This window comes from Passer domesticus, chromosome 7 (assembly GCF_036417665.1).
Source record: "Passer domesticus isolate bPasDom1 chromosome 7, bPasDom1.hap1, whole genome shotgun sequence".
Taxonomy (NCBI): Eukaryota; Metazoa; Chordata; class Aves; order Passeriformes; family Passeridae; genus Passer; species Passer domesticus.
This window is the reverse complement of record NC_087480.1, coordinates 51,107,495-51,124,121: the sequence shown is the minus strand read 5'-3', so window position 1 is coordinate 51,124,121 and position 16,627 is coordinate 51,107,495. Positions and strand designations below refer to the sequence as shown.

Sequence of the window (16,627 nt, the reverse complement as noted above, 5' to 3'; positions counted from 1 at the left end):
ATCCCAATTTTTACCAACACTTTCTGCTGATACAGGTCTTTTCCTCATGACAAGAACTGAAAAGGATAAAGTGTTCCAACTGGCTGTACAGTTACAATCCAAGTTTAAAAGACACACACTCCTAATTTATTAGATGTTCCAAAACCTGCAAGGTTCCTCCTCCAAAGAAGCAGGATTTCTTCTACTCCTTAATGTTGACTTTTTGCACTTGCATGGGGATTTAGACAAAACACAACCATCTGAAGCCTCAGAACCTCTAGACTGTCAGATTTTCTGCTAAAATTGGCAGCTACAGATCCTGTCAGGACTGAGGCAGCTGCAGAACAAGCCCTTTGAAGTGAACACAGCTTAGACTGAAACAGCTATGAAGAAAGGAAACAGCAGAGGAACCTTCTCTTTATTTTTTAAAGCTTTTGCTCGCAAATATTCACCTACCACTACATGGATAGAAAGAAAGCCTCTTCTCTTGGTTAATTAGTAGTTGTTCTCTGTATGAGCCTCAGCCCAAGCCAGAGGAAACTTCAAAGGCTTCACTCATCAAATGTCACGGCACGAGCTCCACATGAAGCTGCCAGTTCTGATCTGGTTGCACAGCTATGGCTCACGCTGCGCCTGGGAGCGGATCTGTACAACCAAGTAATTGCTAAGCAATTGTGTAACAAAAGAACAAACTTCTATTGAGAAGATTTGGCAAAGTCACAGCAGTGGGCAAGATGAGAACTTGAACAGTCTGCCAGCAGTACAATCCTGCTACATGTTCATGCCTCACATGACAGCATCTTCCTTACCCATAATCTGTGTAATCAGTGGTTTACCTCTTTTGTTCATTTGGCTTTTGATGTCCTTATCTGCACCTGTGACTCCTACAGCTTTAAAACAAACAAATCAGATCTAACACAGACTACTTAAGACTGTGTCAGAGTTGAGGCCTGGATTTCATTTTCTGGCTATGTTCTGTAACAGAAACATTCTGTAGCATTCTACTGCCACCAGTATGTAAAAGGGGAAGAAAAAAGGTATCAAGCTAACATTGAGGGAAGAATAAAACAGAGGACATAATTCATAAAGGAATGAAGCCTTGAGACTTCATCAAATATTAAACCAATAACATCCTCACACTCAGTAACCAATGTAATATAATTGCTGATGCACTAGCAGCATATACTTGTGATCTATCAGATACCTCTTGGTCAATAAATCTTACAAACTCTTAAGGGCTCAAGTTCAATTCTCTATTTCTTTGTACTGCTTCATCAGGGCTTTTAAAATAATGTTGGGCATGAACAAGAGTATTCATTACTATTTTGGAAGGATTATTTCACTTTTTTTTTAATTTAGTTCTCTCCTAATGAAACAAAAAATAATAAACCAGGCTGTGATAGCCCCATCCTTCCCCAGCTTTTTCATCTCAGAGTGTCAACAGCCATCACATTCCCAAAAGGCACCAAATGGTTTAACTGACACTGAGAGGGTTAAGAATAAGCACTCATATTCTTTCATTCAGGAGTCAGTCTTACATTATTTTGGGACAATCAGTGGTAGCACCTATTCAAAAATTATGTAATTTCTTCTTCAAGAAGAAATCTTGAAAATATTTCCTTCAAGAAATCTCTCTCAACACCCTCAGAAATAGGTGTGTGTAATGTTCATAACATTCTTTAAAAAAACAGAGTAACTAGTTCTTGTAGAAAAAGTATCTGTTACTTGCCAAGAGCTTTTTTATTCACTAGTGAAAAAACAAATTTAGTGTCACTAAGTACTGTTCTATACTAAGGAATCACAAAACTAGCTTAAGATTTATATGGTATGTACTAATGCATATGATCCAGATATAAATACAGTATGAAAGTAAAATTTGAAATACACTAAACCTTGCAAGGATGTTAATAATGACAAGGACCAGAGTTACTATTACCTCTAAAATAAATAAAACTGCCATCCACAGGCTTGAGCAACAGTAAACAACAAGGCAGACAAGAATTTACATAAATTTATGTGTTGAAAAGTATTTAGTCCCTGATACGACACAATATTTCAATCCTTTGCTTCCCCCTCATACAGGGCAGTATCATCAAGCACAAAAGACACAGCAGAAATGGAAGTACAATGCTAAATAAATCCTACAGAACAAGCACATCTTCCTTTACATCTTCCCAATAGGTGGCAACACAATCCCAAAAATACAAAGAAGTTTATACTTCTTTCTTCATCCACAAAATAATGGAAGCCCTCTTACAACTTCAATCAATGAACTTGCACCAGCAATTTTAATCAAATGAATCACTGCATCTAAGGTACAGAAATTCTCAGGACAGAATAATGTCAAAGGCCAGAGAATTCAGAGAACTGAAACAAAGCATTTATTAAAAAGCATTAGCTATTGAACACCTAATCTGATGGCTTATACTCAAAGCTTATCTGGGGGGGCAAACTACCACAAGCAGAAATTGCAGTAACAAAATATTTAAGCGCTAAAGAAGAAATGTTAAGGAAGAAAGAAAATCTAAACTACTTCTGTTGTTGTTGACATCCACACCTTGGTCTTAAGCAGCATTTATTTACAAGGGTCAGGAAAGGAGTGGGCACTTTTAAACAAAGTTTTCAGCTGACAACTTCATGACAGTAGGAGGTCCACATTTAACCCCCTGACTCCTTGTAAAAAATGACAGGAAGTCAGAGTTCTTTTTCCTTGGCAGTTAAACAACTTTGTGCACAAAGCTATACAACTCAGGTCTAAACAATGACCACTCACTTGCTTTCCAAGCCAGCCACGTCCCGGTCCAAGGCGAGTGTCTCTGTGGTGATCTCCACCTTCCTGACGCTGCCGAAGAAGTCTGTGATCAGCACGTTCTGAGGGTCTCGCTGGAACAGGTCTGTTCGGTGCCCAGGCGTGGAAACACACAAGCTTTTTGGACAGACCTGAAACTGGAAACCAAGATGGACAATCACATCCTGTCCTTCATTCAACACTCTCTACACAGACCTCCCAGAATGAAACCACTGTTAAAAAGAAAGAAAAAGAATACATATAACTTGTAATGATTTCAGTGTAAGCTCCACAGCTGAAAACAGTGGTTGAAAAAACACATTAAAATGCATAAACATCTTGATTAAGCATTTCTGAAAACCTTTTTCCTTACAATAATGCCACTGGAGTTTAAAAATGCTCCTGTGAAAGCCAACCATCCATTACATCTAACTGATAAACGCACAAATATATTGCTGAATATAGATGCAGCAATGCTACTATAACCTTCCAGAAATCACAAGTGGGCATAAATTCTTCATATTTACCAAAGGGAAGCATGCAAAATTAAACAAGCTTTGATAAGCAGCTACGTTGAAGGCTTCATAAAGAAGCAAAAATTTACATTTTGATGGGGGAAAAAACCACAACAGTCTTGTTTCTACTTTATAGCCTACAAATTAATGCACAGTATATTCAAATACCAAAAATGTTTTATTTACATTAAATTCACAAATATCCTGTGACACCTACAAACCTTATTATTTATTTTATCCATGTATTTTGTCTACATATCAGATCCCCTACATTCTGCACACACTGCAACACCTGAAAGACAAAACCAGCACTAACAAAAGCAGAAGGAACAGATTTGTTGCAGCATTAAGAACACCTATTAAGTAATAGGTTTGTTATGTACCCAGCAATACAAATGCATGTTGGACACAAAGCCATTTTGCAGAAGTCCTACCACGCCTGCCACAACACAGATCACCTGGTAACAGTGCAGGGTATGTGAGTCCTTCACCTTCACATTCCAGCCATGCAGAACGTTCTACACAAGAGATTTAACATACAGGACTAAGAATGGCACTCTCCACATGGGTGCTCATCTTTCTTAATCTTACTTTTTCCGAGTGATTTTCACTAACAGGTCCATCAACCATAGGAACTAGAGCTCATATACCTAAATTACACCATGGGTCAGCTCTGACAAGATTACATCCTCATGACAAAACCACAGGTCCTAATCAGCTCAGTGCAAATACAATGTGAATTATCCCAGACTATGACTGACAAAAACTTCTGAGTCTCAAGTCATACTTCCAGCAGCAATACTGTGCTCAGCCTGACACAAATACACAGGTTTTTGCTCCTCATTCTCTTTGGACAACAGAGCCCTACATTACAAAAAGTTTCCCATAGAGGAAACAATCTATCTGGCTTTTCTTCATAGAGGACAGATTCTACCTCCCCATTCCTCCCCTCTGCTCTATTCCAATTTCTCTTTTATCCCTTTTTAGCCCAAGCCTGTAAGCATATGGCATTAGGCTGCTTGTCCAGAGAGACCTCAGCTCACTTTCACCTTTACCTGAAGCATACAAGCACACATATACACTTAGCTCTTATTTTAACAATTCCCAACTCTCTTGCTGGCTGCTATCACACCGTTGCTAAAGAAAAGATGGAGCAAATCAAACCTTGCTATCCTCCCTGTGGTGAAAATGAACTAGACTCATCAGCATCATGCTTCCATACAAAAGCCATTTGTTAATGCACACACACAAACTCTTTACAGTTTTCATTTTCACTAAAACGCTATCAATTTTCTCCAGCTTTGCTCCAATTAAGGACACAAACACAAAAACTAAGTCTCTGAACTAAACTATAAAAAGTATTTGTTTTAATCCCACTATTTGAAACATAAATTTATGCTGCAGTTATACAATTAAGTCTCTTGCCAAGGTTTTGAGAGTATGAATGTCCTAAAAAACTGCATCAGCACTGAAAGTGGGAAACTGATACTGCACCCAACTAATTCTAACCTGTCCCACAACAGTTAACAACAGTTTACTGCCACAACATTGATATGAATTTGAACAAAAATATTAAGTGGCAGTGAGAAGAAAATTTCAGTGTTAAAAACCTAGCCATCCACTACTACTCTGAGAAAGGACTGCAAACCAATTATACCACAGCAAACTAACAATAATAACCAAGGTCTTCTGACAAAAAAAAAAAAAAGGAAAAGGGAAACACTGGCTAAGTTAAGCACACTTTTTCCTATATTAATATTTTCCAAATTTTTAAAACTTCTCAGAGCTAAAGAACTTCCCCAACTTTGTTATCTTAACTTTTCTAACAACAATTTAGCTATTTTATGACAAATGACATCTAAATTAGAAATTAATTTGAATCTTATTTTAAAAGTTCAAATGTATGACATTTCAATGTAGTCTTTATTTTCAGGGAATTGTGATCAAACCTATAGTCAGTCATTTGCACAGCTTTATGCAATCCCTTAGCAACACAGATGGAGCAGGTGGGGAGTAGGTGGAGTGGATTATGAAAAATTATGTATCATTCTTTGCAGGAATGCAATATCCAAATTCTAGGTGATGTGAAGAGAAGCTGTTTCAAGAGTGGTTAGAGAAAAGTAAAGAAGTAACAGGATAGAAGTGGTGTAACAAATACACAGTACTTCACAAAGAGAAGACATTAGACAGATCAGAAGATCAAACAACTGAAGATCATTTAATTTTAAAGCTAGGTAGTGAGCAATGTAAGTTACCCTGATCTTGGAAAGCATTAATTTAAACTTAAAAAATCAGAGTTGGAGAGCTGGATAGAGTACCTCCAGTGCCAGAGTACCTCCTGCAGCTGCTGGCAACAAACCAGGTTTATATCTTTACCATGGACTAACCATATGTCATTTTGGAACTCTTAGATGAAGCCTTGAAAAGCACAGACTCAAAGTTAAGTGGTCACATTTGCTGAAATGCGTGCAGATCACAACTCAGATCACACAATGGTGTGGGGTGGAAGAGACCTTAAAGATCACCTAGTTCCACTTTCCTGCCAAGGGCAGGGACACCTCCCACTACACCAGGCCTTGAAGTCTCATCCAACCTGGCCTTGAACAGATTATCACAAATCACAACATATTTGTGTCCCTTGTCTTCCACTCCCTGAGCACCAATCAGCAGATCAATGCATGATAAGATGACTTACATGACGTGAGGAATTTACCAGTATGGATAACCTCCCTCAGCTTTTCCTGAATATTTGGCATATAAGCAAAAGTACAGCTAGGTATCTTCTCCAAAGAGCTGAAAAAGTAAACTACTTGGCCAGCTAACAAATTTCTACACTTTTCACAATAATCAGATTAACATCCTCCTGGCCAGCCCACCTATACCACTTCCCAGAGAATGTCTTACGCAGTAGAAAGCACTGTTCATTTTTACTACCTTTTATTATTAACACAAATTAATTTTCTGGTTTACAGTGACATTTGAATGAACAGGCTAGACAAAGATACTTAATCAATAAAGAACTTGCATATTTTTCTTTATCAAGATTTATTTTTAACTTAGCTGTATCTCATAATTAGAAGGTATTATATTATAGGTCAGAATTTCATTCCCATAGAAATAAGAAACTTGAGTCTTAGCCACTGAATCAATTCTGTATCAACATAAAATCTGCCAAGTGTGGGTTGTTTAGAGAGAATTCTAGCACACACGTAGCAGTCAGGCTAACACCATCCTCTGTAGACAGAGAGTGGCATAAAACTTTTGAGCAGCTGCTCCTTTTACAGAAATGAATCTATGATAATATGTTCTGTAAGTGGTAGCTCTTAGATTACTGACTTGGCACAGCAGGATTTACAGCTACAAAGTACCAAAGTATAAGCCATTACTATAAAGAAACTAGCACTGGAAAAGGTATAAAGGGTTAACGGAGCAAATAAAATACGGTTACTTTTTATGTCATCTCACCACTGTATACATGTCACTGCTAGAGAGGCATTTTCATAAATTTTGTCATATGTTACCTGGCTGGCTTCTTTTCTTCCTTCTGCTTCATACCTGAAATCTACAATAATATTGCCTCAGCTATAATTAAGTCCAAACACTGATGGATTTGTACCTATCTTGCTCTGGAATCTAAGCAGATATACAGATTAGTCTTTGCAGGCATTTGTGATAGCACTGTTAGAATTTTAACTGTTTAATCACGTTTGCAAAACAACATCAGTGCCTGCTTTTCCACATCTGCAAAGTGTCTGTTATCCTGGTTTTAGAAGCTTCCTGCTAAAATATTTCACATGCAAATGCTTCACTCTATTGGTATGAATACTTAATGAATACTTTATTTTTTTTTTTCAGCGAAAATACAAAATCTGCCTAATTTTGGTTATTCTTTTCTGGAGCTAGCAAAGCACTTCCAAATGAGGCCAATCCTTGAAGTGTTACACAACTACATTTAACAATGGCAAGAAAAAAATCCCTCCCTCCAAAGCTGCTTCCGAGAGAAACAGCAGGAGCATAAAAAGCATTTGAAGAACCCTACAGACAAAATAGATTAGTTTTGGAACTATTAAAGTCATTAGCATATTCATGAATGTTGAGTATTCTACTTACTAGGTCATTCATATTTGTCTGACTGGCAGGATGGATTTCTTCCAAGAACTCTAGCACATAGAAGGTGTATCTGTCCATGAGATGAACGCCAATCCCCAGGTCAGGCTGATGCTTTAAAGACAACACACAACAGTTATTGGGCATTTGCAGGAGAGAACCCAGCATTCAGGAGAAGGAACAGAATGTAACAGCATATTGCAAAAGTTAAGCAAATTTTTTTTTTTGTTCTTAGGCAAATTATGCAAAAAAATGGCTAGCTGTGAAAAAATCTACTTCTGGTAGACTGAACAATGCAGCTCATCTATAAACTGTGTCCTGGTAATATCCATGTTTCCCAAAAGGCAGGGAACCCCTTCTTATTGGTCCAGCATGGATCTGTGGACTTTGAAAACAGGGCTGGGAGAGCCAGTGCACCTTACAGCAGTGCATGGGTTCAGGTAACCCTGACCAGCTGCTTTTGCTCTGGCTGGGATCTCTCCTATGGCTCCTTCTGTAATTCAGCTGGGATATAATTACAGTAGGTGAAGGTGAGCATTTTGGTTTGTTTTATATCAAGCACAGTAAGTCCTAGATTGACTATTCCTCACACCCATCTCTCAGCAGCCTTCCCACAGGATTCCTTGCTAATCCTAGGCAATGCATAAACTGGCCAGCAAGCACAGAAATCTATCATTAGGCTGGTTCTTTGGGACAGCACACAAAAACAAGCAGGAACAGTACACTTAGAAGTTTTGTCAAACCCCCACAAAATACCTTATCCATTCAGCAATTAGAATAAGGGAAATCTTTAGTTAGAAGTCAGCAGGAATTGTGCTTTTAATTCAGGCATTCTGAAAACTGTCTTCAGGATCACATACATCTACTTACTGATAAAGAATCTTCTCCTACTTGGCTGCTAGCCAAGGCCATTATATTGGGTGAATAAAATCGTTCATACATGGACGCTCCTTGACAAGTATCAATAATAAATAACAATTCATTGTACCTGAAAGAAAGAAAACAGCCTCCTTACCCATTTCTACTTAAACACCATATACATACTTTGCTTTTTAGTTACCAGGGCAGCTGCTCAGAACCTAAGGAAGAGGAGCTCACCTTGATCAGTTTTAGGATGTGAGTTTGCCCAAAGCAATACCTTTGAGCAGCTCTAACTGCAGGAAGCTGCAAGCAAAAACTAAAACTCTGCTTTCTGAATGCAAGCTCTCACACAATTTTATTGACACCGACAGTATCACTGCTGCAGGTAAGCAAGGCCTACCAGTAAGACACACTTAAGTACGTGTTCAGGATATTCAATATTCAATGTCTACATAATGCTTCTTTCTCACCTCCTTTTCTGCCACATTTGTTCAAAGGCATCAGCAAGTTCTACATTTGTGATTTCTTCAGAATCTTGAAATTTTAGGAAACCATTTCCACCATGGCCTGCCAGAAAAATCATAAGTTAGGCAAGGATGTAGTTTAAAGGAAAATAATCAGCCTTGTTGATCATTTTTCTAAAACAAGGTAAACACAATACTCTTTCTACATAGACAGTCCAACAAAATAAAATATTGTTAGAGTAAAAACAATACACATAGACCATTTCAACTGGAAATTATACTGGCTCAGTACTTCTTTACAGGCATGTTTTCTTAATTAGAATGACATGCGGAAACCAGAAAAAAAATCTTTCTGTCGATCCTTTTGTGCATTTGGACTACTGATGCTTTCAACAAACCCATTCAACTGAGCAAGCATCAATAGACTGTACACAGAAACCAGCAATTACCTGTCATATATATTAAAATATTGCTTCTGTCATCAGAAAGAAGACGTTTAGATCGTGGTGTGCTTGGTGGGATTCTTCCCGTTAAAACACGCAAGAAATTTTCAACAGTAACCTATGAATAGAAGCACAAAGTAATCTTCTAAAGATAAAAATATTGATCAGCTATAGGCTGGATTACAGAAATTAAAAAATGGAACACTAAAATATGCAGTGTATCTAACCAGATATAGCATGGTGTGGTATAAACTGCATAAACATTTTCTGTGTAAGGTTTTACTTCAGCTTAAGAATCATGTGGTACTTTTTACTATACTCCATTAACATCAGCCTATTGCTTAATTATATCAAATAAATCTACCACCATTATAATTTTTAAATATATTTACACTTATCTAAAAACCTGTCAGTATATAGCTTCATTGTGCCAAAGCTGCTTCTGTACTCACAAAATGCTCCAACATTAGTGTGTGTTACCATGGAAAAACAAAAGTTTAAATTCCCTCTGCAACTCAGGAAAGAAAAGCAAGATCAATTCGATTACATAAGTCTAAATGATCAGATACGACCCATCTGAGTGCAAGACATCCTACAAAACACCACTTCCTTTTTAAGTACATTTTAAACGCCAGCACCAAATCCATACCCAGGAAAAAACATGATAAAAAGAATGTAGCTCTATTCCAGTTCTGTGTCTTCACTTCTTTGTATAAAGCTTCAGAGAAATAAAACATCTACTATATACTTCAATACAATCCAATAAACCTTTAGCAATAATTCTACAGCAATATTAAACCAAGAAACTCATGTGTAATTTTGTCTCAACTGGTAAAGACACTGCCTGGTATGAAGGAATATTACATGAAAAGAAAGGTGACAGAATACAGATTTGTATACACTAATTGCTTTGCAGTAATTGCTTTGTGATTAAGTTATGGCTTTTGTTTTATTTTAGGAGCATATGCTTAAGATTAGGAATTGAAGTACATCTGCCTAATAAACAATTCACTTGCAAACCAAAATTTCCACAGTAATTTTTGTGTTGCCAAGATGAGACACTGAGCAGTCATTTCCACAGAAATTTCAGTAATGTGATTCTATTCCATTATTTAAACATGTTTCTAGTATAATGAATTTCAAATACAAACTCAAATATCAAGGAGGGGAGGGATATGTATTTTAGACTCATCAGCTGATATAAAAACCCAGCCTAAAACCAGTAATACGAACAGAAAGACTTCCTCAAACTTCACAGATACTGTATAAATCTTTAAACTAACACTAAAAAATACAGACTCAGTGTTTTAATTAAAGCACAGTTACCTCATAGCTTCTGTAATCCACTTCCACATCATCTCCATAGACATTTAGCTCCATGTTTTTATGGCTAAACACAGTAGCAGGTTTGGGATTTCTGGGATTACATGCCATATCATCTGCCAGCATCAAGACAATGTGACTGTGAAAAATAAGAAAAAAAATATTTCAGACATTCTACTTTCACACAACAGACAAACAGAAATTAGAACAACACTCTTCAACAACTACAGCAACAGCTTGGATCATTAAAAAGATTCCTGGAATTGCAAGTGAAACTTTGCACAGTTATACCCCATTTCCTTATGAGCATCCTCAGGATCACGAAGACATAACACACAGAAATCCAGCTGGCTGTCATTTATCCACAGGACTAAGTCAGGCCAAAGATAAGCAGGAGAGTATTTGACAACAGCAACTTTAGCATACAGGCTTGCCTGGACCTAGGGGGACAGAGCTCTTCATAAAATAATTCTGAGATTTTTAAAGGGTACTAAAACAACCAACTCCAAGAATCATGATAGATGCTATTTTTTTTTATGTGATTTTGAGGTTTGTTGTGTTTCCTCAAATTTTGAGGAATTTTTGGCTGGTTTTTTTTTATCTTGTCAGTATTTTGAAAGAAGTCTTGCAGCAAAGAAAGAAAAACACATAAAGTAAGTTTACCTAAGGAAAAAAACACGTTCAAATCCACATAAAAATTGCTGTAAATGCTAAATAAACAGGCTCTCTCGCTCTCTCTTTAGGTCTTCTCCAATGTCTTGGAGAGTAGTCTTAGCTGTAGTCTAAAGCATTGCTGGCTTTTTGAGATTAATTCCAGATCTTTGGATATGGATAAGCAATGGATCTTGCTACTGAACACAGAAATCTCAGTCACACCATAGTTCTTGTAGTATTTCTAAAACTCACACTTATTTTGAGTTTAATGGTGAAGACAGAGGGATGCAAAGAAGATGAAAGCTCTCAGGTAAGGGCAGGACTGCTGACAGAATTTCTGAGGCAGTGACAAGGGCACCTGTGCTTCAAAGGCTGCACAGGAGAGAGGACAGCTGCTCCTGAATGACATCTGCAAGAACAAAAGGCATCTTTCTGTGCCTTTCAGCCCACAGCACTTCTGCAGTGCATTCCCTTGGATTTATAACCCCAAAATGCATCTAAAAATTCAGTTTCAAAATCCACTTTTTCAAAAACCAGAAAGCCACTAATTTTTCTTTCTTTTTCAATATAATAAACTCAGGGAACAGGATTTTACTGCCAGTGCATTCATAGTTGAGTGGGAGTTAACTGGGGACTCCAAGCGTGCAGTTTTGGACTTGGACAAAAAAATGCCATACTCATTCAATCCATCAGAACATGCATTTTGCAGTGGTGAAGCAGGGCACACTTCTTCAGACAGACATGCTGGAGAACCACCAGTCCTCTCAACTACCATTAAAAACCAGGATCACAAGGAATTCTATAGGAGCCTATGGTACATATAGGTTATTACACAATGGATGCTGGTGCCTAAATTCACTTCCACAGTTTTGACAGAAGTAAATTACATTCTGAAACAGCTGGAAGGAACTATGCCAACACTGATAGAACTTCCAGTAGGGACTCAAAGATACTTCAGAACCTTTCTGCTCCTCTTGTCAAAGAAGAGATACTGTTCTAACCCTTGTGCTATCACTAGAGAAACACAACTTGTACAGACAAAAAAACAGGTTTCTCAAATAAAATCAAGCAAAATGTATTTTTTTCAAGGCAACTGTCAATATAGAGGGGTTGCTCCTATAGCTCAAAGCCTTTAAAGACTCCATGTAGTTAAAGATGTGGAAGTCTTACATCTTAGTACAGTCACAGTTACCAACATCTCCACAGTAAAAGGAAATTAAAGTACAGCAAGACTCATCTCTCACAGAAGTACTGTCATTGCTGAGTGCATTTAGCAGTTTTCACATTACACTTTCACCAATTTGCTAAATGGTACATTTTAGTGGCTAGATCTAATTAGCCTGTTCCAAATGAAAATTTTATTATGCAACTTGTTGCTTTTCCTTTGGAACAACATTGCTGCACTTTTCACCACACTGATGTGCTTGCATTCTTCTTTTTCACTTTTATCCAGTTAAACTGGGATGAAAAATGTATTTCCATACTGATTCAAATAGCATGAGATCTTTAGTGGCACATTTGCAAGAACTGGATTCAGCAAGGTTCCCTCACCTATCAGGAATGCCCAGCCTCTTGACACTTCTGTACACTGAAAGAGTATTCGCCACATGACGATAATTAAACCAGAATCGAGATGTACACACCTTGAAACAAAAAAAACAAACATATTAAACAGTGTAAAGATACAAACTGGCCTGACACATTGCATCAGAAGAACATGAATACAGAAGTATTTAAAAAATAGTAACAACTCAGAAAGAATATAGTAACACCAAGAAACTCATTATATAAGTTATGCAAATCTTAGTTGTCCCAAAGAAAAAAATTCTGAAAAAAAAGTTCCTAGCATATTGACTCAAGATAAAATTGTCATAAACCCTTACTAAATATAGAAAGTGGCACTTCAGGGAATAATTCAGCAACAGCAAGTGGATAAAATTTTTTCATTTACTTTCTCCTTATCAAATGGAAGAGAGATCAAAGGAAGAGTTCTCATCTCAACAGCAATTCTGGAAACATTCTTCACAAAGGCACAAGTGAATTAATTCATGCAGAAGCCACACACGGGGAAAATGCACTGAGGACATTTGCATTTATGGAGTCAGAGTAAGAGCAAAGTGAGCTCTAACCAATACAAATATAAATTCATCTCGATACAAATTCTCAGAGTTTAATTTCTACTGTTCTAACAGGCAAGGGGTCAGGGCTCAGCCATTTCCTTTACTCACACACTCCCTAAATCAGGTTCTGATTCAGACATTCCAAAAGCCTCTAGAATAGGTGACTTTAAAACCACAAAAACAGAGATGCAGGAAAAAGCATTTAGATGGTTTTTTTAATTTTCCAGATCTAAATGTAGAGCTGTAAGTCACACTACATAGCATCTCTCTCTCTACTCTTTTCATAATAAGGACTGAGCTGTACTTAAGTAATAATAAAATTCAGCCTGAAAGGATCCCCTTGTGTATCTATCCCCTGTCAGTTAGGAATTCCAAAAAACCCCACAGGAATCAGTCCATGAGGACATTTGCCTTTCAGCAAGACTTAATGCTCTGAAAACAAAGTGTCCAATTTGGCTGAGACATTTTAAGGTACTATCACCTGCTCCCTGTCTCCAGTACCTCCCTTAGAACACAGTGGAAAAGTGTCTAAGCTTCAAATATAGTTACCCACACTGCAGTACATTAATTCAAGCTATTGATGAGGTGGGATTGCAGTTTGATCCCAGGTTTGAAGTGCCTGACAGCAGTAACCTCTCTCTAGTTTGCTGCTTAAAAAATTAGCAGCAACTGTTACAAAACTCAATGATGAACCACTGAGAAAATAAAACCAGCAGAAAATCTGTTCAGCACAGACAGTATAGGTTCTTGGACCTAATTTTCCACCTTCTTTATGTGTTTTTATAGGTACTAATAAAAGCATCTATTTGTTAATGGTATTAAAATAGTATATTTTATTAGTTTCAAGTTTGTACACTGTATAGAAATTATTCCTTCCATTATTTACTGTTAACTTTCCTTTTATATTGCTAAATTTTAGTATCTGGAAAACAAACAGCTGCCACTGAGTAATTACAATAGTGTTCTGAAACAAATTAGTCATTAAGACCTGAATTGTGATTAAGAACCAATTGTGGAGCATGATTCAAAGCTAATAAAAGTTACATGGCAAAGAAAAAAAGAATTAGGGTACAAACAGTCGATCTAAACACTGTGCTGCCTCAACTGATTTTATTCCCAGTCTGTTATCACAAGGTAACAGATTGAATAAGAACAAAAATGAGATACAAAGTCTGCCTTTCTGGTGAAAGAGACCAGACTTCCCTGGTATCAGAATTACACCTTTTTTTCAATATGAAGTATGCTAATTTAACTATTTTAATGCTTTTGGAACTTTTGTTTTATGAATTCTGCCATGTAGCCAGATAGATTGAGTGCTTGAAATTCGGTCATATTGAAAAGATAATTTCATTATAATGTAATAAATGTGCAGGCACAATTTCAAATTTATTCATTTCTAAATGTTTATCTTTCCATTTCTTTCAAATGAGCATGACTCTTGAATGACTGTTGCAATTGCAGCTCCTGATGAAAAACTGTCAACATTATTGGAGGAAAACAACCCGGACTATGCTTACCAAAACTGCCCAGTTATTTGTATGTCCACTTCTAAAAAACTGCTCTGCTTGATCCTGAAAGATGAAAAAAAAAAGTATATTTTTCAGCAATAAGAAAGAAATGACCACTCATAGTTTTGTTTTTTCTACAATAGTGTTCAGTGCACATGTTTACCACACATTGATACTGAATAGACCTTAGAAGAGCTACAAGAGAGGTGTTTTTCTTAACATTTGCACATTTCATGTCAATTAACTGATCCAAATCTTTCCCTGAAACTTGCTACAGAACAAAGAACTATTAGTCACTTGCACCTTAGCTAAAAAAGCCCACACACCTCTAGTCCAAAGGACACTCCAAGAACAAAATAATATGATTTATTGACCTACAGTTTCATCCTTAATGAGAAAAGAGACTAGGATTCAATTCAATTCAATTCAATTTTCAAAAGCAGGTAGGAGAATCTGCAGTTAAATCCAAGGTGGTTACATTTATCTTCCAAAATCAGGATCTATGACAGCAAGCTTCTGTATAACCTGCGTTCTCCAGAGCTCCCACTTTCCTTTGCAGATAAGAGGGCCCTTTCTCCTCAATAGAGATCATAAATCAGGACACAACAAGGGGCTAAGACTTCACAGAGGTATGGGAATTAGTCTGTCATGGGCAACAACCCAAATCTGCTGACTCTTAAATCAGACTATATTAACTCTGAGGAGTTCTGGGATGATGCTTGTGGTCTTAAACAAAACACACGGTAACAGAAATAGTGTTGTACTTCAAGCTGCAAACAACTTGCAGTTTAATTACTCATCCAGAGATTGTAATATTTCTATTGTTCAGGGTGCGGGGGTTGTTTGGTCCTAATCGTAATTAATTTCAAGCATAACAACTTGTTAATAACGCAGAATTCAAAAGCAAACAACACTCCAGATGTAGCGTGGGCACAGCGCATTAAGCTAATTGCTGAGACATGAAATGACTCCCACCGTACAAACCCACCGGCACCTGCCGTGTGCGAGGAGCGCCCCGCACCTGCGGGACGGGCACCGGCCCGGGAGCGGGTCCGGCCAGGGCCATCACACACCCGCCACGAGACACTGAATTTCAGAAACCGCAAGAGGATGAAAAGTCTGGGCGTTTGTAACTTCCAGCAGTTTGAACAAGGCACCGGCGCTCTCGGCACGCAGAGCGCCGCGGGTCCGCCCCCGGGGCAGCGCCGGGAGGCAGCGAGGGGAGCGCGGCTCAGTGCCGGTGCCCGTGGTAGCGATGGGGGCCCTCCTGCGTGCCGCCAGCGCCTCCAGACAGCTCCGCGGGCAGCCGCGGGCGCTCCCTGCCCGCCGCGGGGACGCCGTGGGGACGCCGGCAGCACCGAGCCCCAGGCGCCGCCCGCCCGCCCGTTCGCTCTCGGGCCCCGGCGCGGCTCCCCAGCCCCGTACCTGGAGGCCGCCGGGCAGCGCTGCGCCGCAGCAGCCCAGCAGCAGCAGCAGCGCGGCGGCGGAGCGGGCCCGGGAGGCGCCGGGCACGGCAGCCGCCATCTCAGCCCGCCTCCTGCGCTGCCCGGCTGCCGGAAGGGGGGCGGCGGCCTGTGCGCAAGTTCCGCGGGGCGGGAGCGCCGCCGGCCGGGGCCGGGGCCGTGCCCTGCCGGTAGCGCCGGCGCGGCGCCTCGGGAGCGCTGCTGTGAGCGCGCCGGGGCTTGGTCACGCACCGAGCTCGCTCGGCCTCCCGGCTCTGGAGAGCCCGCCGCAGCCCGGGTGGGCAGGGCAGGGGCGGCAGTGGCAGCCGGTCTGGCCATTGCCTCGCCACGCGAGTTCGCCGTGGCTCCGTTGTGAGCCGGTGCTGGAAAACACCGGCCGCGCGTCTCGCCTTTAGCTCCTGC

At 39.2% G+C, this 16,627-nt stretch overlaps 1 protein-coding gene across 1 annotated transcript in view; it reads right to left on the bottom strand.

The window, feature by feature from the left end:
* PIGK (phosphatidylinositol glycan anchor biosynthesis class K) overlaps positions 1–16,345 on the bottom strand; it is a 64,429-nt gene extending 48,084 nt beyond the window's left edge. Inside the window, exons 1-9 of the mRNA XM_064428581.1 lie at positions 16,188–16,345; positions 14,772–14,825; positions 12,686–12,777; positions 10,484–10,619; positions 9,164–9,275; positions 8,721–8,817; positions 8,260–8,377; positions 7,393–7,503; positions 2,753–2,925 (exon numbers count right to left, since the gene is read on the bottom strand). Of these exons, the coding sequence (XP_064284651.1) occupies positions 2,753–2,925; positions 7,393–7,503; positions 8,260–8,377; positions 8,721–8,817; positions 9,164–9,275; positions 10,484–10,619; positions 12,686–12,777; positions 14,772–14,825; positions 16,188–16,286 (992 nt within the window). The 5' untranslated portion in view covers positions 16,287–16,345. The remainder of the gene's footprint in view (positions 1–2,752; positions 2,926–7,392; positions 7,504–8,259; positions 8,378–8,720; positions 8,818–9,163; positions 9,276–10,483; positions 10,620–12,685; positions 12,778–14,771; positions 14,826–16,187) is intronic.
* Positions 16,346–16,627: the final 282 nt, after the last annotated feature.